At 55.1% G+C, this 26,660-nt stretch overlaps 5 protein-coding genes and 1 long non-coding RNA gene across 7 annotated transcripts; 3 read left to right on the forward strand and 3 right to left on the reverse strand.

Annotated features, from left to right (window-relative positions):
* Positions 1-516: 516 nt before the first annotated feature.
* LOC137484920 (uncharacterized) lies at positions 517-6,676 on the reverse strand. The gene is made up of 2 exons (XR_011005103.1): positions 3,811-6,676; positions 517-2,198 (listed from the first exon to the last, which is right to left on the reverse strand). It is a non-coding gene; the product is annotated as an uncharacterized lncRNA (long non-coding RNA).
* Positions 6,677-6,715: 39 nt separating this feature from the next.
* LOC137485029 (fap1 adhesin-like) lies at positions 6,716-9,439 on the forward strand. Its single transcript, XM_068209258.1, has one exon. The coding sequence runs from the start codon at positions 6,716-6,718 to the stop codon at positions 9,437-9,439; it is 2,724 nt and encodes a 907-aa protein (XP_068065359.1).
* CHCHD10 (coiled-coil-helix-coiled-coil-helix domain containing 10) lies at positions 9,408-10,775 on the forward strand. The gene is made up of 4 exons (XM_068209137.1): positions 9,408-9,526; positions 9,610-9,793; positions 9,966-10,110; positions 10,518-10,775. Exons 1-4 carry the CDS (start codon positions 9,471-9,473, stop codon positions 10,535-10,537), a joined length of 405 nt encoding a protein of 134 aa, XP_068065238.1. The 5' UTR covers positions 9,408-9,470; the 3' UTR covers positions 10,538-10,775.
* On the reverse strand, positions 10,723-15,410 carry C18H22orf15 (chromosome 18 C22orf15 homolog). 2 transcript variants are annotated; one of them, XM_068209136.1, is made up of 5 exons: positions 15,223-15,400; positions 13,544-13,630; positions 13,159-13,284; positions 12,798-12,872; positions 10,723-12,371 (listed from the first exon to the last, which is right to left on the reverse strand). In XM_068209136.1, exons 1-5 carry the CDS (start codon positions 15,245-15,247, stop codon positions 12,217-12,219), a joined length of 468 nt encoding a protein of 155 aa, XP_068065237.1. In that variant the 5' UTR covers positions 15,248-15,400; the 3' UTR covers positions 10,723-12,216. The 2 variants fall into 2 exon arrangements, with proteins under 2 accessions (XP_068065237.1, XP_068065235.1); XM_068209134.1 differs by lacking the exon at positions 10,723-12,371 and having other exon boundaries at positions 12,378-12,872; positions 15,223-15,410.
* A 1,005-nt stretch (positions 15,411-16,415) lies between these two features.
* Positions 16,416-17,998, forward strand: VPREB3 (V-set pre-B cell surrogate light chain 3). The gene is made up of 2 exons (XM_068209138.1): positions 16,416-17,297; positions 17,523-17,998. The coding sequence occupies exons 1-2, from the start codon at positions 17,249-17,251 to the stop codon at positions 17,849-17,851; spliced, it is 378 nt and encodes a 125-aa protein (XP_068065239.1). The 5' UTR covers positions 16,416-17,248; the 3' UTR covers positions 17,852-17,998.
* A 2,933-nt stretch (positions 17,999-20,931) lies between these two features.
* SPRING1 (SREBF pathway regulator in golgi 1) lies at positions 20,932-25,426 on the reverse strand. Its single transcript, XM_068209139.1, has 5 exons — positions 25,220-25,426; positions 24,445-24,601; positions 23,095-23,246; positions 22,472-22,585; positions 20,932-21,522 (listed from the first exon to the last, which is right to left on the reverse strand). Exons 1-5 carry the CDS (start codon positions 25,328-25,330, stop codon positions 21,439-21,441), a joined length of 618 nt encoding a protein of 205 aa, XP_068065240.1. The 5' UTR covers positions 25,331-25,426; the 3' UTR covers positions 20,932-21,438.
* Positions 25,427-26,660: the final 1,234 nt, after the last annotated feature.

Consider the following 26,660-nt stretch of genomic DNA (forward strand, 5'->3'; position numbering starts at 1 on the left):
CCCGTCCTGTCCTCTCTCCCTCTCCCTGTCCCTGGAGTCGAGCTGTGGAATTCAGGGTGTGGGTCGAGGCTTTTCTTCACGCACGTTCCTGCTCAGAGCAGCCAAGCCCCTCAGCTCCCTCTCCCCCCTCCTCAGCAGCTGAACTCCCTTCCCTGGAGCAGGTCCCGCTCCCCCAGCTCCTCTCGGCACAGCGCCGCTGCTGCTGGGACCCTTCTGCCCCTCCACATCGCTCTGGCGTCGTCCCTTGGTGTGTGTTCACCGTGGCAAGTGAGAGGTTCTGTCCCCGGGACGTGCAGGCCAGCTTGGCAAGCCAGGGCCAGCAGCAGGAAGGAGAGAGGGCTCCCCACACCTCTGCAGCATGGGTGGCTGCACTCATGGGCTGGTCGGTGTTGGGTGAGCAGAACCAGCCAGACACGGGGCTCTGAGTGAACAAAGCCATGTGAAGGCAGTGAGGATGTGAGCCTGGGGGGAAAAAACACAGGAGAGCAAGAAAATTTGGGCCAGAGGAGATATCCGTGAAGAGAGACCACAGAAATGTGGGTTTTATGGGTGTGAGTGCACTCCTGGCTCCCTCTGGGATGCAAAGTGCCTCTCCAGCAGTAACTTTGCACAGCAGTGATGCCATGTCCTGCCATTCCACACTACCCTGGATGCTCTGTGTGACACTCACTGCACTGCCACTGGCAAATGTCACTGGAATAAATTGTGGGACAGTGTCAGAGATCAGTTCCCAAAGTGTTTCCTCACTTTCTGTCGGGCTGCAATTGCTGAACTCTGAGACTGCATTGTCATAAACTCCCTGTGGCAGCCTCAGATCCAGGGGAGCACCAGAGACCCCTCTGAAAAGCCACCTGAAAAGAGCACCACGAGAGCTTGCACAAGGCTGGGAATGAATCCAGCACTGCATCCACAGTGTGCAGCCTTTCCAGAGAGCTGAGGGGTTTGCTCAGATCACTGATTCTTCAAAAGGTCGGGCTGTTGCTACCGAGGATGTTTGCAGTGTTCCTGTGGAGGAGCCCATGGATGACTCTGGCAGAGATGCCAGCTGAAAGACAAGCATTTCAGCAGAAATCGTGAGAAATCAGAGTGCACAACCAGGCTGCCCTGTGCACTTACAGGGGTTATTGACTTTCCATGTGAAAGGGAGATACCACTGCCTTCTTTTACAGGAAGGAAAAGTTGGGATCCGATATTTAGTTTGTCTGAGAAATTTCTGTTGGAAGCTGATGGTTGGGGACCCTCAGTGGGACAGGGAGAGCAACATGATGACTAAAACTCATGAAGCATTTTGGAGAGCTGGGACAAAAGACCCCAAATCACAGGTGTCTGTGCACTGTTGTGTAGAGGCTGCAGAAGTCACGAGATCTCTTGGGGTGCCATATGAGCTGTGTCTTTGCTTGGGAAGGGGGAGAGGTGGGGAGGCAGTCACTGCAATGTTCTGGTTCAAAGCAGTAGCTGTGCATGGGTTGGTGCTAAGAGCTTCCTAAAGGTCATGGGCACCCCTGCTTCACACAAAGACCCATCCTCGAGCTTGTAGCTGGTCCTGTGTTGTTTCACTACAGGGAAACTCCACCAGTGCCCTCCAGAGCTGTGGGGAACCACTGGGACAGCTCCTGGAGATGTTTGCTGTCTGTCTGTCTGTCTGCAGAGAGAGGGGGAACCAGCCTGGCCAGGGAGCAGCTGTGCAGGAGCAGGAGGGAATGGCCTCTGGGCAGACGTTTGGGTGAGGAGGAAACGCTCAGCCCTGAGCCCGTTGGCCTGGACACTGAAGGTAAAGCAGGGCCAGGTGAAGCAGGGAGCCTGAACAGGTGTGGGGTCCCTCCAGGGCTCACTCAGCACTGTTATCTCCTGCAAGGGGTGCGAGCTCGCTGCTTTAGACTCCCTGACAGATCCCAGCCAGAGGAGAGGCAGCAAAGGTCACAGCCCCACTGCTCAGATCCCCAGACATGCACCAAAAAACCTGTGCTGCCTTTTTACCTCAGGACTCAGGCTTGCTGTCATGTCCTGTGTACAGCAGGTGAATTCACAGTAATCGTCCTCATGATCTGAGGATACACCTGATGTGTTCTGGAAGAGGGAATTTCTTGACTTCTCCGACTGAAGAATTTGGAAACACAAAAGCCTCTCTTTCAGTTACAATTAATGGCATCAGCCTTTACTAGGATGAGAACATGACTCCAGGAGCACAAGCCCCACTTCTGGATGCGAGAGTACAAAGGAAATGGTACTTCCAAGATGCAGTTGCCACAAGGAGATTTGGAAAATTGTCTTTCTGTCATCTCTCCTTTCCCTACCAGAAGCTGAGGGCATCTACATTTGGTACCTTCCTCCATCAGAGTGGGTTTAAGTGGCACAGGTGAAGGCAGGGATGTTCCTTCACCTCCCAGGAGCCACGGGCACGGCTGAGAGAAGCCTCTTCTGATGGGGAAAACCTCCCAGGTGTGCCTGTGGCTCAAACAGGAAACACTCCTGACCTGAATGGATTCGGGTCCAGAAGAGCCTTCAGACCAAAAGTGAGCTAGCATGAACGAGTTAAAATCCTTTCCTTTGCCTGGTGAAATTTATTGAAAACTACATCGTTCATCTGTTGAAACTTCACAGCTGTTGAGATTGCCCTGGGGGCAAACCACATCCAAGAAATGGCATGTAGATCCTAGGAGCACGGGACTTGAAAGCTGAAACGGGCTCTGAGCGCTGCCTCCCTCCCCTCGCAGTCAGGTCTGGCCATCTGCAGCTCCTCCAGTCACACACTGCCGGCTTTTCTCCCTCCCGTTGCTCATCTCCGACTCCTGCAGCACAGGCACTTGGTGTCAGGCATTGTATTTTGGCTAAAGAGTGGCGGAGCAAGGATGCAGACAGGAAGGTGCCTGTGTGGGGAGCGGCACCCGCAGCGAGACAGGGCTGTGTGCCACCAGGGAACATCACCTGCCTGTGACACTGCTCTTTTGTTATCCCTTGGGGAGCGGTGGTGAGGCAGGCCCGTAGGAAATGTGCCATTTGCTCATGAAAAATCTGTGAATTCTGTTTAGTGGTAGCAACTTGCCTGGTTTTTTTTTTTGTTTTTTGTTTTTTTTTTTTTTGGGTTTTGGTAGGTTTTTTTTTAACTTATTTGTTGGCTGCAACTCTATTGGCTAAAAACTGTATAGGATAAAAAGGTAGCTCTTTGCATATTTCCTTCTGACCTGAGCGCTCTGTGTGAACTTGGGGACTGAAATCAGCCACTTGGCACAAGCAAACTAGGACTAGCTAGAGCTCAAAGAACAAAATAAAAGGAGGACATGAGAAACCCACTGACTGCACACACTCAGTTGCAAATGATTCATGGAGTAATTTTGAGTAGCAAACACATGGGTAAGAACTGGAGGGTTTGCTTCTGTCTTTTTGGGGGATTGTCCACAAACAAAAATATTGGCGAATTCATCAGACGCTTTCTTCTGCTTTGAATAGTTTGCCCAGATCCCCGAGCAATCATCCCGTGCAATTTGCTGCTAACCTAAATAACTTCGGTTCAGGTACACCCGGAGCACTGCCCAGATCTGCCCCTGCATGCTCTAATGAGGGCTCTCCAAGCGCGAACCTGCAGCTCGGGAGGCTCCGGCAGCACCCCCGGCCGGCTCCCCGCGGGTGGCGGCAGGGACCGCGCGGGATGTGCCGCGGCGAGCCGTGGCTCCCGGAGGAACGGGAACCCGCGGGTGTCACCGTGCCCTGAGCAGCCCCCGTGAGTGCAGCCTGGCACAGCCAGCCCGCGCCGTGCCCGCTGCAGGGGCAGACAGGCGGGAGACGCAGGGAGGCCGGCGTTGCATTCCTTACCTGTGAAACAACCCCTGGAGAGCCAAAGGCTTGGGGAATTCCTAGATCTCTTTGTAGTCACATTTCAGCTGTGACAGAGTGAGGATTTAAGTGAGGCAGACTCCGGAGGGGGAGGTTGTAAGTTCCTTTTAGAGCAATGGAGAGAAAGCAGTTGAAAAAACACGGAGGTGCCTTTTACAAACCTTGCCTTACCTGCTCCTGCTGCTAACAGGAGGATGAACTGGGAGCCAGGGCACCAAGTTATTCAGAAATTACTGATTTTGAGTAAATCCATCCAGAAGTATTCAAGAATTGGTTACCGTCTTTCAGATTTATATGTCCCTAAATCCAGAGGCAACCTTCAAGCGTAGGCAAGCCCTAACAGTTGAACTGTGTAAGGAGAGATCTGAGGCAGGGAAAAAGAGAGGCACAAAATGAAGCCACTTCATTGAATCAAAGGCCAAATTTAGGGTGAAAAATAGCGGAATTAGGAAGTTTGGCCAGTCAAACTGAAAATTGTTGCGACGGTATTTAGATGTAAATGAGGCCCTCGCCAGAAGCCCCCAGTGGGAGGACGGCTCCCCGGCAGGGAGACCTGACACCGTGAGGGCACCTCCGGTGCCAGGCCGCTCCGCTGGGAGCGGAGGGCTCGGGGCGGGCGGTGTGTGCGCGGGTGGAGCTGTGTACACAGCCTCGCAGACAGCCGCAAGAAATTATCTCATTAGTACAGCCGGGGTAGCTGCGCTCCCCAGCACATAGCCGGCCTCCCACTGCACAGAAAAACTTTGTGTCTAATTAACCAAACCAAAGGGTCCCCAGACGAGCGGAGAGGGGCGCGCTCAGCTTGAAGCCCAGGCTCCTTCAGCAAGTTCTTCTGCGCGCCGTGGAACTAATGAATGTTGATTTCTTTCGGCTGGAGCTCTGGCACTCCCCGTGCCCCCTGCCAGTCCGTCCTCTCCTCCCTCCAGCACACGCCGAGCCCCTTCCTACGGCCAGGAGCGAGCAGGCAGGGAAAGGAGCCTGCGGGGCGGCAGCCCCACACCCCGACGGCTCATTCTGAGAGCACAGCCGAGCTCAGCTGGCAGAGCTGAGGTTCCCCACAGCCAGGGGCTCCCTGAGGTCACTCACCCTCCTCTCCCCTCCTGCCCTTTCTCTCTCCTGTCTCTACGACCTCTGTTTGCTCTCATGGCTCCTCGGGATGGGGCCACACTCTTCCTTTCAAGGAAGGGAACCACACTTCCCCAGGACCTGGGAAAAGGGAAAAGTGCAGGTGCTGCTGAGGCCTTTCCAGTCCCATTCCAGCTTTTACAGCTGCTCGGCCCCTCTGTCGGTGGGAAAAGACAGGCTGGGTGTAAAATGCTGCAGCTCCAGCTGAAAGCAGCACTGCACAGCTCCCGGGGCAGGAGAGCTCCCCGGCCCTGCGGGGGAAGGATTTGGGGGTGTTCCCCTGACAGCGGTGTTTGTTTGAGAACAATCCTTTTCTTGCCTCAGGAGTGCAGGAGCTGCAGCTCCCCCTGCCCGCCCGGCTCCCGCGCCGAGGGGCGGCTTGCTTTACAAACGCTTTTCTCTTCCCCTCGTGCTGGAAATTTGACTCTACAAAAACACTTACACAGCAGCTAATTGCCAGCCCTGCAGTGACTGAGCTCTCTAATTCCTGCCAGTCAGTGAACCAGCCCAAAGAGCTGCTTTTCACAGCTTGCTGAGTGTACAAACGCAGCCCCAGAGACACGACATAGCTGGGATTTTTTTTTTTTCCTGGACATCTGGACCCTTCTCAATTTTGGAAATTTCTTTCTCTCCATTGGGCATAAGGAACACCCAAAAGATAGAGGTGGCAACAAGGCCTGTTCCAGGGAGACACTGAGGAGACATGGACCCACAGAGGCCCTGGAGACTAGCGGGGGTGCCAGGGATGATTGTCAGGAAATTGGTTTGGAGGTAAAGCTGGCGTCGTCCAGCCTGTCTCTTCATGATTTGAGGGCTCATCATCATCTTTTCATGGATTCCTACTGCCCAACGATGTCCACGCCTTGCAAAGTGTTCCTTGATCTCCTGGTTTGTATCCAGAGGGCTGCTGCAAAAATTGTTCTGCTGGTCAATGGCTTAGACCACATCATTCCTGCCTTCCCTCCTCCCTGGCAGCCTCCTTTCCCTGCCCCAATTGTGGAGCGCTCCTCTTCCCCCTGCCAGCCCCTCGTCACCCGCCTCTCCATTACAACAAGCCCCTTCATGCTCCCCGCCTGTCCCACACCTGGCAGGAGCACCTCGAGCGTTTGCAGAGCCCTGCTGTGCCGGGAGCTCTGCTCCGTGCCCCTGCAGCGCTGGCCCCGAGCCGCTGGCCCTGCGCGCCCGGGCCGAGGATGGAGCGGGGGCATCGCTCTGTTCCTGCCGGGAGCACGAGAGGAACCGGCCTCACGCTGCGCAGGGAATGTTTACATTGGACATTAGGGACAAATTTCTTCCCAGGAAGGGCTGTGCAGCCCCGGCACGGGCTGCCCAGGGCAGCGCTGGAGTGCTCAGAGACCGCGTGGTGCAGCAGCTGGGGACAGCGGCAGTGGTGGCCTTGGCAGTGCTGGTGAGCGCCTGCACTCGGCTTCGGTACCTCGGTGTTTCGGTGATGGATCCCGTGATCGATCCAGTGACCGGTTCTATGATCAGTCCTGTGATCAGTCCCGTGATTGGTTCCATGACTGATCCCGTGAGCAACCCCGTGACGGGTTCCATGAGCTATCCCATGACTGGTTCCATTATTAAATACCGTGACCGATCCCTTCACGGGTTCCATGATCGAACCTGTGATCAATCCGTGACTGGTTCCATCACTGATCCTGTGACCAGACCCACGACTGATGCTGTGAGCGATCCCGTGATCAGTTCCATGATCGAACCTGTGACTAGTTCCATTACTGAACCTGTGATCGATCCCATGATCGATCCTGTGATTGAACCTGTGACCGGTTCCATTATTGATCCTGTGATCAATCCCGTGCCCGGTTCCATGATCGATCCTGTGATCGATCCCGTGCCCGGTTCCATGATCGATCCCATGCCTGGTTCCATGATCGATCCCTTGCTCGGTTCCATGACCGATCCCGTGTTCGATCCCATGCCCGGTTCCATGACCGATCCCTTGCCCGATCCCGTGACCGACCCCGTGCCCGGTTCCATGACCGATCCCGTGCCCGGTTCCATGACCGATCCCGTGATTGATCCCGTGCCCGGTTCCATGACCGATCCCGTGCCCGGTCCCATGACTGATCCCGTGCCTGGTTCCATGACCGATCCCGTGATCGATCCCGTGCCCGGTTCCATGATCGATCCCGTGACTGACCCCGTGCCCGGTTCCATGACCGATCCCGTGCCCGGTTCCATGATCGATCCCGTGCCCGGTTCCATGATCGATCCCGTGCCCGTTTCCATGACCGATCCCGTGCCCAGTTCCATGATCGATCCCGTGCCCGTTTCCATGACCGATCCCGTGATCGATCCCGTGCCTGGTTCCATGATCGACCCCGTGCCCGGTTCCATGACCGATCCCATGACCGATCCCGAGCCCGGTTCCATGATCGATCCCGTGCCCGGTTCCATGACCGATCCCGTGATCGATCCCGTGCCTGGTTCCATGATCGACCCCGTGCCCGGTTCCATGACCGATCCCATGACCGATCCCGAGCCCGGTTCCATGACCGATCCCGTGCCCGGTTCCATGACTGACCCCGTGCCCAGTTCCATGACTGATCCCATGACCGACCCCGTGCCCGGTTCCATGACCGATCCCGTGTTCGATCCCGTGCCCAGTTCCATGACTGATCCCGTGACCATTCCCATGCCCGGTTCCATGTCCGATCCCATGACCGTTCCCGTGCCCGGTTCCATGACCGATCCCATGACCGATCCCGTGCCTGGTTCCATGACCGATCCCGTGACCGTTCCCGTGCCCGGTTCCATGTCCGATCCCGTGACCATTCCCGTGCCCGGTTCCATGTCCGATCCCGTGATCGACCCAGTGCCCGGTTCCATGACCGATCCCATGATCGATCCCGTGCCCGGTTCCATGACCGATCCCGTGACCGTTCCCGTGCCCGGTTCCATGACCGATCCCGTGACCGTTCCCGTGCCCGGTTCCATGATCGATCCCGTGACCGTTCCCGTGCCCGGTTCCATGACCGATCCTGTGCCTGGTTCCATGCCCGGTTCCATGACCGTTCCTGTGCCCGGTTCCATGTCCGATCCCGTGACCGATCCCGTGCCCGGTTCCATGACCGTTCCCGTGCCCGCTTCCATGACCAATCCCATGACCGTTCCCGTGCCCGGTTCCATGACCGATCCCGTGACCGTTCCCGTGCCCGGTTCCATGACCGATCCCGTGCCTGGTTCCATGATCGACCCGGTGCCCGGTTCCATGACCGATCCCATGACCGTTCCCGTGCCCGGTTCCATGACCGATCCCGTGACCGTTCCCGTGCCCGGTTCCATGACCGATCCCGTGCCCGGTTCCATGACCGATCCCGTGACCGTTCCCGTGCCCGGTTCCATGACTGACCCCGTGCCCAGTTCCATGACTGATCCCATGACCGACCCCGTACCCAGTTCCATGACTGATCCCGTGACCGACCCCGTGCCCAGTTCCATGACCGATCCTGTGACCGTTCCCGTGCCCGGTTCCATGACCGGTCCCATGACCGATCCCGTGCCCGGTTCCATGACCGGTCCCATGACCGATCCCGTGCCCGGTTCCATGACCGATCCCGTGACCGTTCCCATGCCCGGTTCCATGACCGATCCCATGACCGTTCCCGTGCCCGGTTCCATGACCGTTCCCGTGCCCGGTTCCATGACCGATCCCATGACCGTTCCCGTGCCCAGTTCCATGACCGATCCCGTGACCGATCCCGTGCCCTGTTCCATGACCGGTCCCATGACCGATCCCGTGCCCGGTTCCATGACTGATCCCGTGACCGTTCCCGTGCCCGGTTCCATGACCGATCCCGTGACCGTTCCCGTGCCCGGTTCCATGACCAATCCCATGACCGTTCCCGTGCCCGGTTCCATGACCGTTCCCGTGCCCGGTTCCATGACCGATCCCGTGCCTGGTTCCATGACCGATCCCGTGACCGTTCCCTTGCCCGGTTCCATGACCGATCCCGTGCCCGGTTCCATGACCGTTCCCGTGACCGATCCCGTGCCCGGTTCCATGACCGATCCCGTGACCGATCCCGTGCCCGGTTCCATGACCGTTCCCTTGCCCGGTTCCATGACCGATCCCGTGCCCGGTTCCATGACCGATCCCGTGCCCGGTTCCATGACCGATCCCATGACCGATCCCGTGCCCGGTTCCATGACCGATCCCATGACCGATCCCGTGCCCGGTTCCATGACCGATCCCATGACCGATCCCGTGCCCGGTTCCATGACCGATCCCGTGCCCGATCCCGTGCCCGGTTCCATGACCGATCCCGTGCCCGATCCCGTGCCCGGTTCCCGCTCCCGGGCCCGCGCGGTTCTCGCGCGCCCTCTGCCGGGGGCGGGCGGGCGGTGCGCAGGCGCCCCCGGCGCTTTCTGCGCATGCGCTCCGCGGGCGCCGCGCCTTCCCCCAGCGGGGCGGGGCCCCCCGTGCGCGCCGCGTCACGCGGGGCGCGGGCCGGTTTAAGGCGGGCGCGGGGCGGGGCGCGCGCACAGCCATGGCGCGCGGCAGCAGGAGCGCGTCCCGGCCCGCCGCCGCCCCGGCGCCCGCCAGGTACCGGGGCCGGGCTCGGCGCGGGGCCCGCACGGCGGGGCGCGCCGCCCTGGGCCGCCCCCGTGACTCCCTTCTCTCCGCAGCCCGGCCCCAGCGGCCCCGGTGCCCGCGGCGCAGCCGGCGCAGCCCGGGCTGATGGCACAGATGGCGAGCACGGCGGCCGGCGTGGCCGTGGGCTCCGCCGTGGGACACGTCGTGGGCAGCGCCATCACCGGCGTCTTCGGCGGCGGCTCCTCCGAGCCCGCCAAGGCGGCGGCGCCCGCCCAGGTGCGAGCGGAGCCGCGCTGTGCCCTTGGGCCGCCCTTGGGCGGGGGCGGCGGGAGAGGGGCGCGGGGCGGGAGGGACGGGCGGGCGGGCGGCCGACCCCCGCTCGGGGGGACGGAGCGCGCTGAAGAGGCGCCGCTGCCCCCGGCCGCCCTGACCGGGCCCGTGGCCGCAGGAGCCCCGCGCCGTGCTGCAGCAGGCGCCGTACGGACCCTGCCACTATGAGATGAAGCAGTTCCTGGAATGCGCTACCAACCAGAGAGACCTGACCCTGTGCGAGGGCTTCAACGAGGCTCTCAAGCAGTGCAAGTACAGCAATGGTGAGTGTGCCCTGGCCCTGCGGGAGGGAACTGCTGCCAGCAGAGCGCCTTCGAGGGTTTGAAGGCTGTAGAAGCGATCTCTTGGGGATGTAGTGTTCATTAGGGCTTTCGTATGGAGCAGTTGTGTCTTTCCTGTGTCCTGAAGAGAAAGAGGCAGCTGGAAAGGGAAGGAGACGTGACTTTGCCATGTCTCTGTGAAGGCTGGGAGGATGTAGGTACCTCCTTAGAGGATCCACTCTTGCTGCCATGGGAAGCCTGCTGCTCTCCCTGGCTGATTCTAATTCCTGCTGCATTTGGTACAAGCTGTTGTCAGTAGTTAGGCAGTGATCTGGTTATGCTGGGCAAGAGCTTTAACTCCAGCTGCTGGAACATGTTCCTAATGCTGAACTTCTGCTTCCTCCCTGTAGGTGTTTCTTCTCTCCTGTGAAGAATTCATCCCCTCATAGGGAAGAGGATCGTGGTGTAGAGCCCTGCTATCCACAGGGAGTGGAAGGACAGACAGGAAGAGTGAGCTGGAGGGAGCAGACTGACCAGACAGGAGTATTCTAGTGGTAATTCACTTCTGAACTAGTAGGGAAGGAAAGGAATGATTGGACCCAAAGGTCTTCAGTGTTCAGATAGCACTGTATTTATTACAGAGAAATAAAAGAATTTATTTGGACCTAGCACCTGTGCATGCTCTTTATTTAATTCTCAAGCTAAAACTAAGCTACCAAAGCATTAGCGCTGTCAGCCAGAGGACAAGGCACAAGTGTGTACCTCCTGCAAGCAGGGGGTGCAGCCTAGCAGGGACTGTGCCTGCGTGACTTGGCAGAAGGAGCTCCAGACACTGGCTGCCCTCCAGGCAGAGGAGAGGCAGCAGAGAGGTAAGCCAACACGTGTCCCCTGGTATTTTCAGTGACAAATTACTTCTCTATAGCTGTCCTCTTCCTGAGGACCTGTCCTGCCCTCAGAGCTAAGAGTGTGACATGTCTGGCTGTGGGACGTGGATACAGTTGGCTGATCTGACTTTGAAGCTGTAGAAGGTTATGCAATGTTCTCAAGGTCACTGGCAGCAGGTGAAGTTTGGAGCTGCTTTCCTCTTCCAGTCACCTTGGCAGCACAGCCTCGTGATTGCTGCCCATGGCCTGGCCTCCAGCAGGACACCCTGTTCCTCACATTGGTCTAAGAGGGAATTCTGAGGTTTCAGCTGGAGTTTTAGTGGCACAGCAGTGAAACCAGGACACTTTTCAGGTGCTTAACTGATGCATTTCTCATGGCAGAATGAGTATTTTAACCTTTTGATCTCTGACTGTTGAATAAAGGACAAGTTCTCAGCCCCTTGCTGGGCTCTGTGAGGAAATCCAAATCTAGATGGTAAATGCTGGCAGCAGCTACTGGAGGCTGCTGTTGAAAGTCCTGCCCCTTCTAAATGTCATAGTCTTAAGTTCTTGGTAGGGATGTCTTGAGCTGTGCCTGGCCTTATCCAGGAGTGCCTTGTGCTCTCCTTAGAGACAGCCAAGGGAAAAGGTAGATGGCAGAGATTAAAAGCCCCAGTGCTCCATGTGCTGTCCTGTGTGAGCAGGGAGGAACCACTCCAAAGCTGTTTAACTCCCTTTAAGAAATAAGTGTATTAGCATGTTGGTGTGTTGCTCTGGGTGGAGAAGCTGTTAAGGAGAACCAGCAGCAGCACCTGCAGCAGGTGTGTTCTGCCTTTGACCCATCTTGGCAAGTGTTCCTTCTGCAGTTGTGGGGACTGGCTGTCTGGAGCAGCTTTTCCTGGTGACTGCAGTGGACAGTCCCTGCAGGGCCTCCAGAGTGCTGCAGTGGGAAGCAGGCCCATGCAGTGATAGGAGTGCAGGTTCTTGTCCCTGGGGAGTGCAGGCCATGCCAGGGGAACGCGAGACCCGTGAAGCATGAGGACGGTGCTTGTGCCTGGCTGTGATGCTGGGTTTGTCAGGGTGCAGCTTGGGATGTGGTAGTGTGAAGTTCTGGGGAGGCAAGGGGTCCCAGGGAGAGGGGCTCAGTAGCAGAGGACTCTTGCTGTGCTGGGAATAAGTACCTGGGCAGGTGTTTGAGCCCTGGTGGAGGCTGTGCTGCCTTTGTGACCAGTAATGGGTCTGTTCCTCACTTAGGGGTGTTCTTGTGTTCCAAGCTCCTCTTGCTCCGTAAGATGGTCCTGTTCCTGGCTCGGGTGCTGCTGTGAGGCTGAGCCCTCTGCAAGGAGCCCTTCTTCCTCTGGTCTGTCCTCTGAGTCTTTCCTGAGAGCTGCTGCAGCCGATCTGTGGAGTGACCAAGCCCTTCCAGAACTGTGCTGTGTTGCTCAGTTGCCCATTACATGTTGAGCAAGGCACTGCCAACCTGTGAGACTACAGCCTGGGAGAGACACTTGAGGGTTTCCCAATTTCTCCTGATGTCCTTCCCCCTGATTTTTTCCAAGGAGATGACCCTCTTTGCCAGGGGGACAAGCTGGGTAGGCCTCTGTCTGGTGTGGGGTGTCACTCTTAAATGGGAGGGGTCCTGCACAGCAGCCCTGCTTGTCCCCTCCCTTGGTGCCTGGCTGCTCTCACTGCCCATAAGAGCCCTGAAGGAGCACAAGGGGATCAGAGGAGAGTCCCACAAGTGCTGTATGAGGGCTGAGGTGAAACAGGAGTCATGCCTGCACCCCTGACTCCTCTGTGGAGGTGAGGTGGGTGCCTGGCTCTTACCTGGGAGATCAGGGTAGTGTTTCCCCAGGTCCTCAAGCAAGGATTCGTAGCAGGTGGCTTCAGAGTTTTCTTCTCCTGGCAGCAGAATGGGAGAAATGGATTAGTCTCTCTCCTGGCTGTAAACTGAAGGCTTGTGACCGGGGCAGGTGGTTCTGCCCAGGAAAAGTTCCTTCTCCCCTGGAGCAGCCCTTGGACAAACAAAGGCTCAGCTCTAGCTGTTCATCTGAGCTGGCTTCTGCCTCCTCAGAGCTTCTGGGCTGTGTCCAAGTGACTGCTGAACAGAGCCCTCCCCAAACCTGCCCCCAGAGCAGACCCTTCCTGGGCCGGGGGCCGAGCTGTGCTGTCTGCACAAGGAACTCACGGACAGCTCTGATGAGGATGTAGCGCTGCCTTCCCTGCAGGTATTTACTGGCATATTCAGATGCAGGATCTTCCACTTTGCTCAGGTTCATCAAGGTGCCCTTTTCATCCATCAGATCAATGCAGTCTGGAGAGAGAGATGTGGTGAAGAAAGCCCAGGCTGCCCCTGGGGGCCCAACATGAGCCTGTGGGGTTTAGAGGAATTTTCCTTGACAAGTTACACTTGGAACGGAATCTGCTGAGATCTGGGGAGTGGGAGGTTTGTTGTCCCTTTCCCTGTGTTTTGGGATGTTCTGTGACTCCCATGTGACCCATCTGTTACCCTGTGCTGTTCCTCTGTGGGTGAGTGGCAGTCCCTCGGAGCCCACAGCCCAGAGCACTCGTACCTTCAGGCCTGCACTGACACTTCCACTTCAGGTGACCTGTGAGGGTCTGGACGCAGCAGAGCAGGTTCACCATCTCTTGGCAGTTGGCTGCAGACAGGGAATGAGACCTGAGATAGGAGTGTGGTCACCCCAAACCCAGGGACCACATGGGCATGGCAGGAGGCACAGCAGGTGGCTCAGAGGTGCCCACTGTGGCCAGCAAAGACAGGACCCTCACATGGCATCAGCAGGGCCTTGAGCAGCTGCATTGCAGCTGTGGGTGCTGTGAGTGCCCCACGTCAAGGGGAGAAGATGAGCACTTTCATTTGGGGAATGTTGGAATCCTGGATGCTGAGAATTTTAAACTTTCTGTGCTTAAAGGCACAGACCCACAAGAGAACACTGCATTTGACCTGAGGTTGTGGAACAGGCTTTTAAAATTGATTAATAGCACTGGGATTACAGGTGTGTAGTTGGTTAGAAGTCTGTAATACCACAGGGTAGAGGACTTAGAGTTTGGGATTTTAGAATATAGAAATAAATATGAAACAAGATGGAGGTTTTAGGGCAGAGTTTCCATGGGTTTGGGTGATGTTTTGTAACTGGACAGAAAATTCCACAGTGTGGACTTCAGGGGATCACTTATTGGGTTAAAAGGGAAAATAATCTAGGTGTCCTTCCTTAATTGGATAGTTTAGTTTTAAAAGACCTTGTGTAACAAGAGTTAGTTAGCCATTTTGTGCCTTGCTAATGGAAAAGCTGCCGAACTCAAGGTAGTGAGACTGTAACATAGATAAGGGATAATAAACACCTGAGTCTGAACACGAACTACCGTCTCAAGTGCCTTCAATCCTGACCTTGAGAAAGCGTTAGGGGAAAATGGTTTTGATTGATGAAGTGTCTCTGTCCTTCAACTTTGTTTCATCAAGCACGAGTAGGAAAAAGCAGTGAGCCCTGGTCCTTGCCAGTCCCCTCCTACAAGCTGGTCCCAGTCACAAGGGGAAAGAGCTGGAGATTGTGGCTGAGTCACCCGGGGATATTTTGGCCATGAACTCTGACCGAGTTTGTCACAATTGAGAAATCCCCCAGGGCTGACACACGTCAGTAGTCAGAGCTAGGGATCCAATTCAAATAGCAGAGGGAGCAAAGGCTTGGGACTGTGTGTGTCTGATGGCTTCAGCCACGAGTGTCTGGGGTAAGGCCAAGGCTTTCAGCCAGCTGGGTAAGGTCAGGATAGGGGCTGCTCATTCCTTCCCACAAATGCCTGCTCTCTGAAACTGAGAGCCAGGATTTCAGTCAGGGAACCCTTCCCACACAGCCCAGAACAGAGGAGCTCTGCTAGCAGCTGGCACTTGTGCCCCATGGCTCTTCTGGTTGTGTCTAGATAAGCAGGGCTCCCTCCGGTGGTTTCCCAGAGCTACCAGGCTGGGAACTCATCCTCACCTCCAGCCTCCCTCCCTGTGCTTAACTCAGCTCTGCTGGAGTGGTTTTCCCCTTTGATTAGAGGTAATAGTTCTCCCTTTTTAAAAGCAGGGGAGGTGCAGGATGCTGCCGTGCCCTGGCAGAGCTCTCTTGCCCGTTCCCTAAGCACTGGGCATTGCTGCGCAGCCGGTGCTGGGTCCCTCCCTGCCCCTTTGGTGGGGTGACGAGGGTGGCCCGGGTGCCCGGCTGGCCGCGGGGCCGGGGCTTTCCCCACCTACCTCCGAATCTCACTGTGGCGAACATGGTGCTGCCGTGCCCCTGGCAGGGCTGTGGGGCCGGGTCCCTTGCTGCAGGCAGCGCTGGGAGCTGCTGGAGAGCCCCGGACGCACAGGCTCCATCCCCACTGACGCTGTTGTGGTTTCAGTAGCCAGATTGCCCAGCAACAGTGAATGGCCCCTGCAGATTCTCGAACCTCCTGCGGGGGGAGAGAGGGGAGGCAGAGCAAGGGCTGAGCTAAACAGCCTGCTGGGAAGGCTGCCGGCTCCATGTGGTCCCAGATGCTCTCAATTTCCGACTTTTTGTAGTCTCGTGGTGTTTCCTATCCCCCCCCCCCCCCCCCAATTTGTCCTGCAGCTCATCTGGGCTGTGGTGGTGCCACATCTGTTCACCCTGAGCCCAGCACTGCTGCAAGGCCAGCCTGGCCTGCTGTGTGACATGGCTGGATGCCACTGGAAAAGTCTCCCTGAGGACCCTGCCTGTGCTAGTCCTGCTCTGGAGCAGGAGGCACTGGGGTTTTGCAGCCCCATGGTGGACATGGTCATGTGCCAGCTGCATCTTCTATTTGGTGCCCAAATGTTGCTGTGCAAGCGTTCCTGCAGTCAGGGCCCTATAACATCATCCCCTTTTCCTGTGGAAAACACGGATGAAATCATGTCCCTGGGCTGCTCAGCAGATGGGGAGGCTGGAATGGTGGGAACCAGTAACAACACTGATGTGCTGCATTATCCAGTGCTCACTGCTCTGAGGACAAATTCCCTTTCTCTGGAATGCCCCTCTTTGCATGAGGAGATGATTTCCCTCTGTCTTGCCAGGTTTCGTTTCACAGTCAGTCTAATCCATGGACTTGACCTGCTCAGAGCTTGGGACAAGGTGTGTGTGTGTGTCACTCCTCCCCTAGGACGTGTGCAGGGAGACTTGTGCTCATCTTGCCACCACTTTGCAGAACTTGGGGAGTGCAGGTGGGCAGCAGCTGCAGCTGTACCTGCAGGGTGCTCGTACCTGCAAGAGCTCACGAAACACAAACTGCTGATATCTGCAGGGCCAAACGTCCTTGCCTTGGGGCCTCTGTGTGTGCTGCAGAGGGGAGGGAGTGGCTGCTGCATGTCCCACGGTGATGAGGTGGCACTGGCAGGGGCTGAGCCTGCCTGTGGAGGGCAGGAGGTGCCCAGCAACTCTGGCACATGAGAAGTGCCTGCTGCCCTCACTGCTGAGGACAGCCTGGGCTGGTGGCCGTGTGACGCAGTGGCCCTGGGCCCCGTGACAGGTGTCACAGGCAGGAGTGGCTTCACGCCCGCTGAGCTGGTGGCCGTTGCTGTAACGGTCTGCTGTCCTTCCGCAGCAGCTGTGCTGCAGCCACCTCTGCCCCGGCTGCCTGGGGACACGCCTCCTGCCCGCTGGCCTCAGCAGCCACCCACCAGGGCTGCCCACGGCTGCTGCTCCTCAGGTGGCCCTGGCCAAGAGCCAGCACCCTCAGCAGCTCCCAGCCCTTGCTGCAAGTTATGTTGAGACCCTGCCAAGTCATTCCTGCCACAGTGATGGAGCTGCATGAAGGGAGCAGCAGCTTTCCTTCTGTTGCTTCTGTGATGGGACAGCTGCCTCCCATCTTCCATGCTCCCTGGAGGCCCCCAGCCTGCTGCCTCCCCAGGGCATTCTTGGCATGATGTGGCTCAGGCTCCTGACCTCCTGTATGCCTGGCAGCAGAGGGCCTGAGTGTGAGACACAGGGAAACCTCTCTGCTCCTCCCATCAGCCAAGAGAGATGGTCAGCGATGCCACCCCAGTGCCCAGGGCGTGGGGTGGTGGGGTGGGCTGTGGGTGTGTTGGTGCAGCTGAAGGAAACAGGCTGGGGTAAAGGTGGGTGGCTCTCAGCCCCTCCCTGAAGCCCAGCGGCAGCAGAGCGAGCAGCCCCAGGGAGCCGAGTCCCTGAGCCCCCCGTGTCATTTACATACATCCCACCAGCAGCCCCGGGCTTTGTGCAGCACCCCAGAGCCACTCTGAAACAGCCTCCCTTCCTCTGCCTCCTGCCATGGCCCTGGCCTTCACGGTCCTGCTCCTGCTGGGGACACTGGGCACAGGTAAGGGTGCTGTGGCTGAGTCAGCTCTGCCTCGGGGCACTGCAGGGTGGAGGGCAGGCCTGGGCTCTCCAAGGAGGGCTTGGTTTGAGTAGGGCGTTTTGCTCCGGGGCTGTGTGATGCGATGAGCAGGGTGGTGGTTGGGTAATGCTTTGTGGACATTTGGGGGCCGAGGGTGATGGGGGACACGGCTCAGCCCATCACTAACTGCATCCCTGGTGCGTGCAGCTGCCAGGGCCCAGCCCGTGCTGAGCCAGCCACAGTCCGTGTTCGTGCTGCCCGGGCAGAGCGCCCGGCTCTTCTGCACCCTGAGCCCCCAGTACAACATCAGCCAGTTCGGCATCTCCTGGTACCAGCAGCGCCCGGGCCACTCCCTCACGTATCTGCTCTACTACAACTCCGAGCGAGACAAGCACAAGCCTGCCAGGACTCCTGACCGCTTCTCGGCCACCAAAGACCTCGCCAGCAACGCCTGCATCCTCACCATCGCAGCCGCCTGCCAGGACGACAACGGCACCTATTACTGCGCCCTGGCACCTGCCCTCAAATGGCTCTAGGCACGGCTATTACTGCGCCCTGGCACCTGCCCTCAAATGGCTCTAGACACGGCTATTACTGTGCCCTGGCACCTGCCCTCACATGGCTCTAGACACGGCTATTACTGCGCCCTGGCACCTGCCCTCAAATGGCTCTAGGCATGGCTATTACTGCAACCTGGCACCTGCCCTCAAATGGCTCTAGACACGGCTATTACTGCGCCCTGGCACCTGCCCTCAAATGGCTCTAGACACGGCTATTACTGTGCCCTGGCACCTGCCCTGAAATGGCTCTAGACACGGCTATTACTGCACCCTGGCACCTGCCCTCAAATGGCTCTAGGCATGGGCTATTACTGCACCCTGGCACCTGCCCTGAAATGGCTCTAGACATGGCTATTACTGCACCCTGGCACCTGCCCTCAAATGGCTCTAGGCACGGCTATTACTGCGCCCTGGCACCTGCCCTCAAATGGCTCTAGACACGGCTATTACTGTGCCCTGGCACCTGCCCTCACATGGCTCTAGACACGGCTATTACTGCGCCCTGGCACCTGCCCTCAAATGGCTCTAGGCATGGGCTATTACTGCACCCTGGCACCTGCCCTCAAATGGCTCTAGGCACGGCTATTACTGTGCCCTGGCACCTGCCCTCAAATGGCTCTAGACACGGCTATTACTGCGCCCTGGCACCTGCCCTCAAATGGCTCTGGGCACGGCTATTACTGCAACCTGGCACCTGCCCTCAAATGGCTCTAGACACGGCTATTACTGTGCCCTGGCACCTGCCCTCAAATGGCTCTGGGCACGGCTATTACTGCACCCTGGCACCTGCCCTCAAATGGCTCTAGGCATGGCTATTACTGTGCCCTGGCACCTGCCCTCAAATGGCTCTGGGCACGGCTATTACTGTGCCCTGGCACCTGCCCTCAAATGGCTCTAGACATGGGCTGTAACTGCGCCCTGGCACCTGCCCTCAAATGGCTCTAGACACGGCTATTACTGCAACCTGGCACCTGCCCTGAAATGGCTCTAGGCACGGCTATTACTGTGCCCTGGCACCTGCCCTCACATGGCTCTAGACACGGCTATTACTGCACCCTGGCACCTGCCCTCAAATGGCTCTAGGCACGGCTATTACTGCACCCTGGCACCTGCCCTCAAATGGCTCTAGACACGGCTATTACTGCAACCTGGCACCTGCCCTGAAATGGCTCTAGGCACGGCTATTACTGTGCCCTGGCACCTGCCCTCACATGGCTCTAGACACGGCTATTACTGCACCCTGGCACCTGCCCTCAAATGGCTCTAGGCACGGCTATTACTGCACCCTGGCACCTGCCCTCACATGGCTCTAGACACGGCCACTGAAGCTTTCCGCGCTTTCCTTGGTGCCCCTCTCTCAGCAGGGAGAGCAGCAGCCCTGGGAAGGATGGGAAAAATCCATCTTTGCCTGCTTGAGCAGGCCCGGCAGCGCTGCCTCGTGCTGGGAAGCGCAGCAACCTCCTCTCAGTCGCCAGGCGTCCCCCACGGGGCATTAGAGGCCGACAGGGAGCGGCCAGCGCCGTCTGCCGCAGCGGGAGGACGGCGGGCTCGGCGCGGCCTGGCTTTCCTGCGCTCCTCCAGCGCCTGGCACGAGGCGGCCCCGACCTGGCCGGGGCTTCCGCAGAGTCCAAACAAAGGCAATAAAGGCTCATCCTCACCGCCGCGGCTCGTGTCGTGCGTCCCCGGGCGCGGAGGGCGGGCAGGAGGGGCTGCCGGGGTCTCCGGGCCGGGTGGAGCCCTCACCCGGCCCTGCAGCAGGCCCCGGTCCCACGGCAGCGCCTGTGCCCGTGCACAGCTCCCGAGGGGACAGGGCCGCGCGTGCCCCCGCGGGCAGTGGCGGGCTCTCCGTGGGGACGTTCCGCCGCGAGCGGATCCCCCACCCGCAGACGAGGGCTCATCCCCCGGGATTCCCAGGGAGCGGGGAGCGCCGGCACGGCCGCGCCGCGGGACGCGGGCCCCAGGGGCGGGCGCTGATGTCACGTGAGGGGCGGCCGGCGCTACCATTGGCCCAGGGGAAGACAAAACCCAGGAGCGTCACTTCCGGGTTGCCTCAGTCCGCCTCAGGGCCCCGCGGCGGTCCGGTCGGGCCGGGCCGCTGCTCCTGCGATCAGCATGGGCGAAAAGCCATTGTCCACAAGGGAGACAGAGGAGTCCTGCAACTTTATTCGAATAAAGGGAGAGAGTCCACTACGCCATACCCCCGTGGGGTCTCTGTCGAGATTTCGGAGGATGCAGCCACCTTTTATCCTAAACTCCCGGCCACAGGTTGCCCTCTTCCTTTCCCCATTGCCTGAAGTACAGTGGCAGGAGCTGGGCACTGGATTGTGTAAAGCAAGCATGGGTTAATGAATTCTTGTCTTCTTAACTGAGTCCTGTTTATTGTGCTTGTCAAAGGTGAAGATCAGCTCGAATTTGGTGCAGTGGGGTCCCAAGGGTTAAAAGGAGATGCTGCCTGAGATGCAGATGAGATGTAAAACATTTCAGGATCTGCCAGAACCACCAAGGAGCTGGAACAGGCTGACAGACCCATCCTGCCTCCTTCACTGGAGCAGTGTGGAAAGGCACAGGCAGTCTGGGAAAGGTGGTGTGGAGAGCTCAGCTCCACCCTTTGGCCTCCTGCACAACCAGGAGTGAAGTACGTGGCCTGAACAAGTTCAAGCAAACAAATCTTCCCTGCTCTCTGTCAGCAAGTGGACAGCAGAGAGCTGCTCGCAAAACTGGACTCCTCTTTGAGGAAACTGCTGCAGAGTAACAAGGAAAGTGTTTAGAGACAATAAACATCCCATCCTAGGCAGATCCCTGCTCTTCTCTTGTGCTATGGGACTGTGGCAGAACAACTCCATTGGAGTTCTGAATGGTTTAAACTCACTAAGAGGAACATAAGTACTATAGTGACAAATCTCAATACAATTCCTTTAGACTAAGGAGGAAAAAAAAACCCTACCAACTTTAGTCAGGATCTAAAATATCCCTTCTAGCTGACACAGCAAAGCAGGGACTGAAAGCATCCACAACTAGCTATGCAAAGCATCCATACTTTCAGCCAGTGACCCATATAAAATGAATAAATAATTCATAATTACATATGTAGTGTACACCATGCATGTCAAGAAGGGTTCCAGAGAGAGAAGCACAGTGGGCATGCTTTCCCTCTGAAAGGAAAAGTCCTCCAGTTACTACTGTCCCTCTGGAAAGTCTCTGGACTGCAGACACACAACTGAACCCCCTTCTACAGCTGCAAAGCCACATTAGACATTTCCCCCATGATGTTCTATAGCCTAGATTGACTCCATGATTCCTGAAATTTAGAGGAAGTATGCAAAGAATGCTCTGGCACAGCAGCACAGTACCAGCACTCCAAAGCAGGTGCACGATAAATTGACGAAAGCAAGATTCAGTCCTGAAGAACTTAAGTTCCTTGCTTCCTCTCTTCACCTCTGGGTTTGCCCCCACATACAAGGCAAGCTTTTTACACAGAGGCTTTGGTAAAGCAGCAGCTGCTGTCCTGTTCTTTTGGATTCGAGGCTCCAGTTCATTCCTTCTGCTGCTCAGACCTGCAGCTCTCAAACAGGCAGGAGCTCTGGGGGGTACTCCCCATAGCAGTATTTGGCAATTGGGTCTCTGTACGTGTTCTCATGCTGCACACTCTGCCAGGAAAAGAGGAGAAGCTTTGACAACATACACACAGTGAAACAAGGCATCCCTTCACTGAGGGACAAAACCCACAGCATTTATGCACAGGCAAAAAAAAAATCCCAAGTTCTTCTACACATCAGAGTGTCTTTGGAGTCAAAGAACTCTGCACTGCCAGCATACAAGAGCCAGCTGATGTATTACAGCACTGCAATGTTGAATCAGAACCTCCTTTTCAAAAGATTATCCAAGTAGGTGGGAACAGAGCTCATTAAAAAACTAGATCTGTTTAGGCAGTATCATCAAATGTTCTAAGCAAGCAGAGCACAATAAAGTTGCAACTTGAGATGCGTGCATTTTTCTTGACAAAAGGTAGAGTTCAGATTTTATGGGTAAAAAATCCCAGTAACTTTGGAGACATTTAGAATGCTATCCTTTGCAGTCCATCCCCATTGCTACCTGAAATACTGAGGTTGCAGCACATGGCCAACAGCACTTCCTAAAAGGGCCACTGCTTGCTTAGACCAAAACTTCTAATAAAATCACATGGGTAACAGAAATTCACCTCTGTCCTTAATAAGCAAAGAAATTACAACACAGTTTTCGAGTTACTGTGCAGGTGATTGTCAGCACATGGTTGGTCTCCAGCTGTACTTAAAATAAAGAGCATTCTGAGGCTACTGGGAACAGCTCTCACTGTCTTCATCCTATTGAGATCTTCCCCAGAACTCATCTGAGATCTTCACTGGTCATCGGACTCAGACTCTTTTTAGTTAAGCCCTTCTCTTCTGCAGAGAATGTGCAACTCGTCCTGCTCTAAATACATGCTTTGCCTTCAGACTGGCCCTCAGCCATAGCTTCAGCTTTGATGAAAATACAAACACAACATACCAGCCATTCACAGGATTGAACCCCATTTCCCAAGGGCACTTTTTGGGCCCTGGACATGTGCTGGTGCCTCACCTGTGATGAAGTCCTACACTTGGCCAGACACAGCTCAAAGTGATCTTCCACTGCCATGAAGAGGTTTTGGAACGCAATCGCTGCCCGGTTCAAGAACCGCTCCAGGAGATGTTGCTGAAGTGGTCAGCAAAGAGAAGGCAAAAATCAGAAACACTCTGCTTCAGCAAGGAGTAATCAAAGTCCACCCCAGCCTACAAAGATCAGGTATCAGAGGAAGAGTAAGCAACTCCACTTAGGATTTCTGGCAAGCACTGAAAGGCTAATGCCTCAGAACCCCAGCAGCAGGACAAGAATCTAAGAGCTCACAGAAAAAGGGGAAATGCCAATTACAAAACTAATAGTGGCTGGAATAACTCTTCTACAACAAATTCCCTTCAGCAAATGCAATTCCCCTGAAGCTGAAACACTTTTCAAGGCTCCCAGTATTTCCTCCCAAAGGTGGGAAGGATGAGTTTTGTTAAAGCTTTATTTATAGCTTGCCATACGCTCCTTGGAGCTTTTCCTCATCCTTCCAAGAAAAGGAACTGTCCGTCTAAGGGAAAAGCTCCTCACAAAGAAGCACTTTTAGCCACGGAGGGACCCAACAGCTGAGAAGAGCTGGAAAGCAGGAGAAAGCCCATCACCTTGCTGGGCTGCAGGCAGCAGGACACGCAGAACTCGTAGATGCTGCAGCAGCCGTTGGGCAGGCAGCTGTCACAGCTGTACAGCTTCGTGCTGGGCACGTGCACATTGCAGCAGCCATTCACCAGCAGGTCCTTCCTCTCACAGATGTAGCCTGGAAAACAGCAACAGCAGTGACAACAGGCGAGGCACACCCCTCTGTATGGTCTATGAAAATCTGCAGTGGGAATCACATTCCTTAAGAGCGGGTTTGTTTGTCATTTAGCAGATGATGATCCCCCTCAGTCCTGTGCAGCCACTCTCTGAAATGGAGAGCAGCGTTTCAGACAGCCTGGTGTTATCTGCACAGCTACCATATCCTGCTCTAATACGTGCTGTATATACAGCATGAGTGCTTAAATGCAGATTATTTAAGTTCTGACTTTTTTGGGCACAGTTCCTTGTTGTGAAAGGGGGAATGGGAATGGCATTGATTATGTTGGAAAAAAAAACAAACATGACACACATTTTTGCAACGGGTCTGTGTCTGGATAATTCTTTTACAGTTCAGTATGAAGAGACTTAGATTTAGCCATGCAGGACAGTGTAATATTCATTGCTGAGTGGAATCCTTACCAGTACAGAAATATGGTGTATATCCTTATGGAAACGGTCCTACCACAGCATTAGACTGTGAGAGATCTGTAATTTTTAGAGATCTTATGAACTGGCACTAAGCCTAAGTCAGGCAGTGCCAAATTTTACATTGATGCAAATCACAAAAGATGTGGTGGGTTTTCTATAGCCTTGATTTGTGGCCAAGAAAGATCCAGGTCTAAGCAACAAGCACAGTGCAGGGTAGGAAAGAGTCTTTAACTTCTACTGCTTAAAACAAGTAGTTAATAACCTTGGGTTTACAAGGGTCAGACGCTCGTTAACTGTGCCTGAGCACTAATTACACCAGCCCTGAGCTGCCTCCATACAAGGCCAAGGTTTCCTCAGTTGCTTTCCCCAACTCCCCTGGCATCAGGAGCATGCTGCAGGGAGACACAAAGAGCTCTGCAAGCAACCACAGTAAACTGAGCAGGACCCAACGTCTGGGCTCCGCGCAAAGGTAACCGGAGCTGTCTGGCTTTAAGGTGCTCACAGTCACACTCACACAGCCCCGGGCCTGAGTCTGGTGTGCACAGAACCAAAGCAGCAGCATCTGCAGCCACAGTGAAATTTGGCCAGGCAGAGGAGAGCAGGCCAAGGGCTGAGTGAAATTGCCTTAATAAAGAGCAGTTGTTACATCAAAGTGCCATCAGCAGTCAGACAAAACAGCATTCAGCAGAGCCATATGCGGAATAAATTCAACTAAATATCGACCATACCCAGCTCATCTGTAATGAGGAGCTTCCCCTGCACAGAGTTCCTGCACTGGTTGCTCAGCTGACTGCTGTTCCCCGAGCTGAACTTCACCTTCCACATGATGGGCTGCTCATGCTCCTGCACTTGGAGGAGAGTCCGATCTCTCACCATCCTCTCTTCCTGCAAGGAAAAACAGGAATGCCACCAAACATACCAGTTCCTCCTGCCACTTCAATCCACGTGCCTCTCCCAGGATTAAAGATGCCTAGTACTTGTAAACTCCACAGCACAGGAAATCCCAGCATCAATGGTGCAAACGATTTACTACTTGTAGTATTTTATACTACATACATATACACATATATACTTCGTACTATACACAACAGGAAGACACACAGTCCAGTAAAGTCAGGGTATTCCAGTTCACCATGGATCAGCTAACACGGCTGAACTCAGTCACTACAACCACAAAAGCAGTATGTATTATATTAAATAACCGCAGCTGAACGTATTTCTCTTTCGTGAGCCCTTTGCCAGTGGAATCACCACTCCCAAGAGACACAACAACAACGCCCACCAAACCCAGTGGAGACTTTCTTTTCCCAGTTTTGGTTCAAACCACTATTGCTGCCAAACACAGAATCGGGCATTCCTATTTTAAACCCCATTAAGTATTTATAATGTCATTCTTAGGGCAGCATTTCCCAGGAGTGCGGTGACAGCACGTGAAGAACGAAAGTCACCGTGGCATACGGGATGTCTTAACCCAGCCCGCGGCGTGCCGGGGCCGGCACTGACCTGCTTGAAGGTGCTGGTGATGAAATAAACCAGCGAGAGCCCGAAGACGACGCCGAGGACCCATCGCTTCCTGAGCAGCCGCCGCCAGAGCACGGCCCCGCAGGGCACCATGGCCGGGCGAGGGGCAGCGCGGGCCCGGGGCCGGCATCACCGGCGGGCCCGCAGCGAGCGGCGCCGAGCCCCGCGCGGCCCCGGCGCGGCCCGAGCGCTTCCGCCGGCGGAGCGGGGCGGAGCGGGGCGGGGCGGGGCGGGCGGAAACCGCGGCCGGGCGTGCGCGGGGGCACCGGCAGCACCGGGGACACCGGCAGCACCGGCAGCACCGGCAGCACCGGCACCGGGCCGGGCCGGGCCGGGCCGAGCCGAGCCGAGCCGAGCCGAGCCGAGCCGCTGGGTACGGGGGCACCGCGGGGCCGGGGCGCTGCGCCACGGATTCCAGCGGGAGCCTCCCTCCCCCGCCTAACCGGAAAAAAAGGCCTGGCTTATGTCTGTGTGTACGTGTATATATGTCTGTACGTATAGAATTGTATGGTTTCATTTTATATATATATATATTTTAATATATATTTTTATATATCTTTATATATTTATATATACATATTTTAATATATATTATATATATAATATTTATATATACATGTGTGTGTATATGTGTATAGTAGTATATCTATCTATGCATGTGTATATATAGATGTATATATGTATGCATAGGTATAGAACCGTATTAATAGATATTTTTGTGTATATATGTATATGCATGTATGTATATCTATATATAGGTGTATATCTCTATATGTATACTATGTATATATGTATGTGTACATATAGATGTGTATATATATATAACTGTATTAATAGATGTCTATATATATGTACATACATGTATGTATACATATATATGTATGTATATCTATATATGTATACTATGTATATATGTGTATTTACATATGCATGTGTATGTATAGAACTGTATTAATAGATATGTCTGTATATAAATGTATATGCATGTATGTGTACATGTATGGATATATATCTTTATGGATGTGTATCTGTGCATATCTATATATGTGTGCTGTGTATATATAGATGTGTATATGTATGTGTATGTTCAGAACTGTGTTAATAGATATGTCTGTATATATATGTGTATATATGTGTGTATATATGCATATATATGTATATGTGTAGGATTGTTAATAGATGGGTATGTAGGTATACATTAACAGATCTATACCTATACATCTCTGTATGTGTATATATGTGTGTAAACACATAAATATGTATATAGATATGTATATATGTATATACATACATGTATGTATAGGCATTTGTACGTATATGTATGTACAGACAGATATATAAAATCTATATTGTGCTCTGTGTGTGTGATATGTTCTGTGATACAAGTGCATGTATGTATAAATACACTGATGTCTGTATTTAT

The sequence above is a fragment of the Anomalospiza imberbis genome, chromosome 18 (genome assembly GCF_031753505.1).
Source record: "Anomalospiza imberbis isolate Cuckoo-Finch-1a 21T00152 chromosome 18, ASM3175350v1, whole genome shotgun sequence".
NCBI classification, from domain to species: Eukaryota; Metazoa; Chordata; class Aves; order Passeriformes; family Viduidae; genus Anomalospiza; species Anomalospiza imberbis.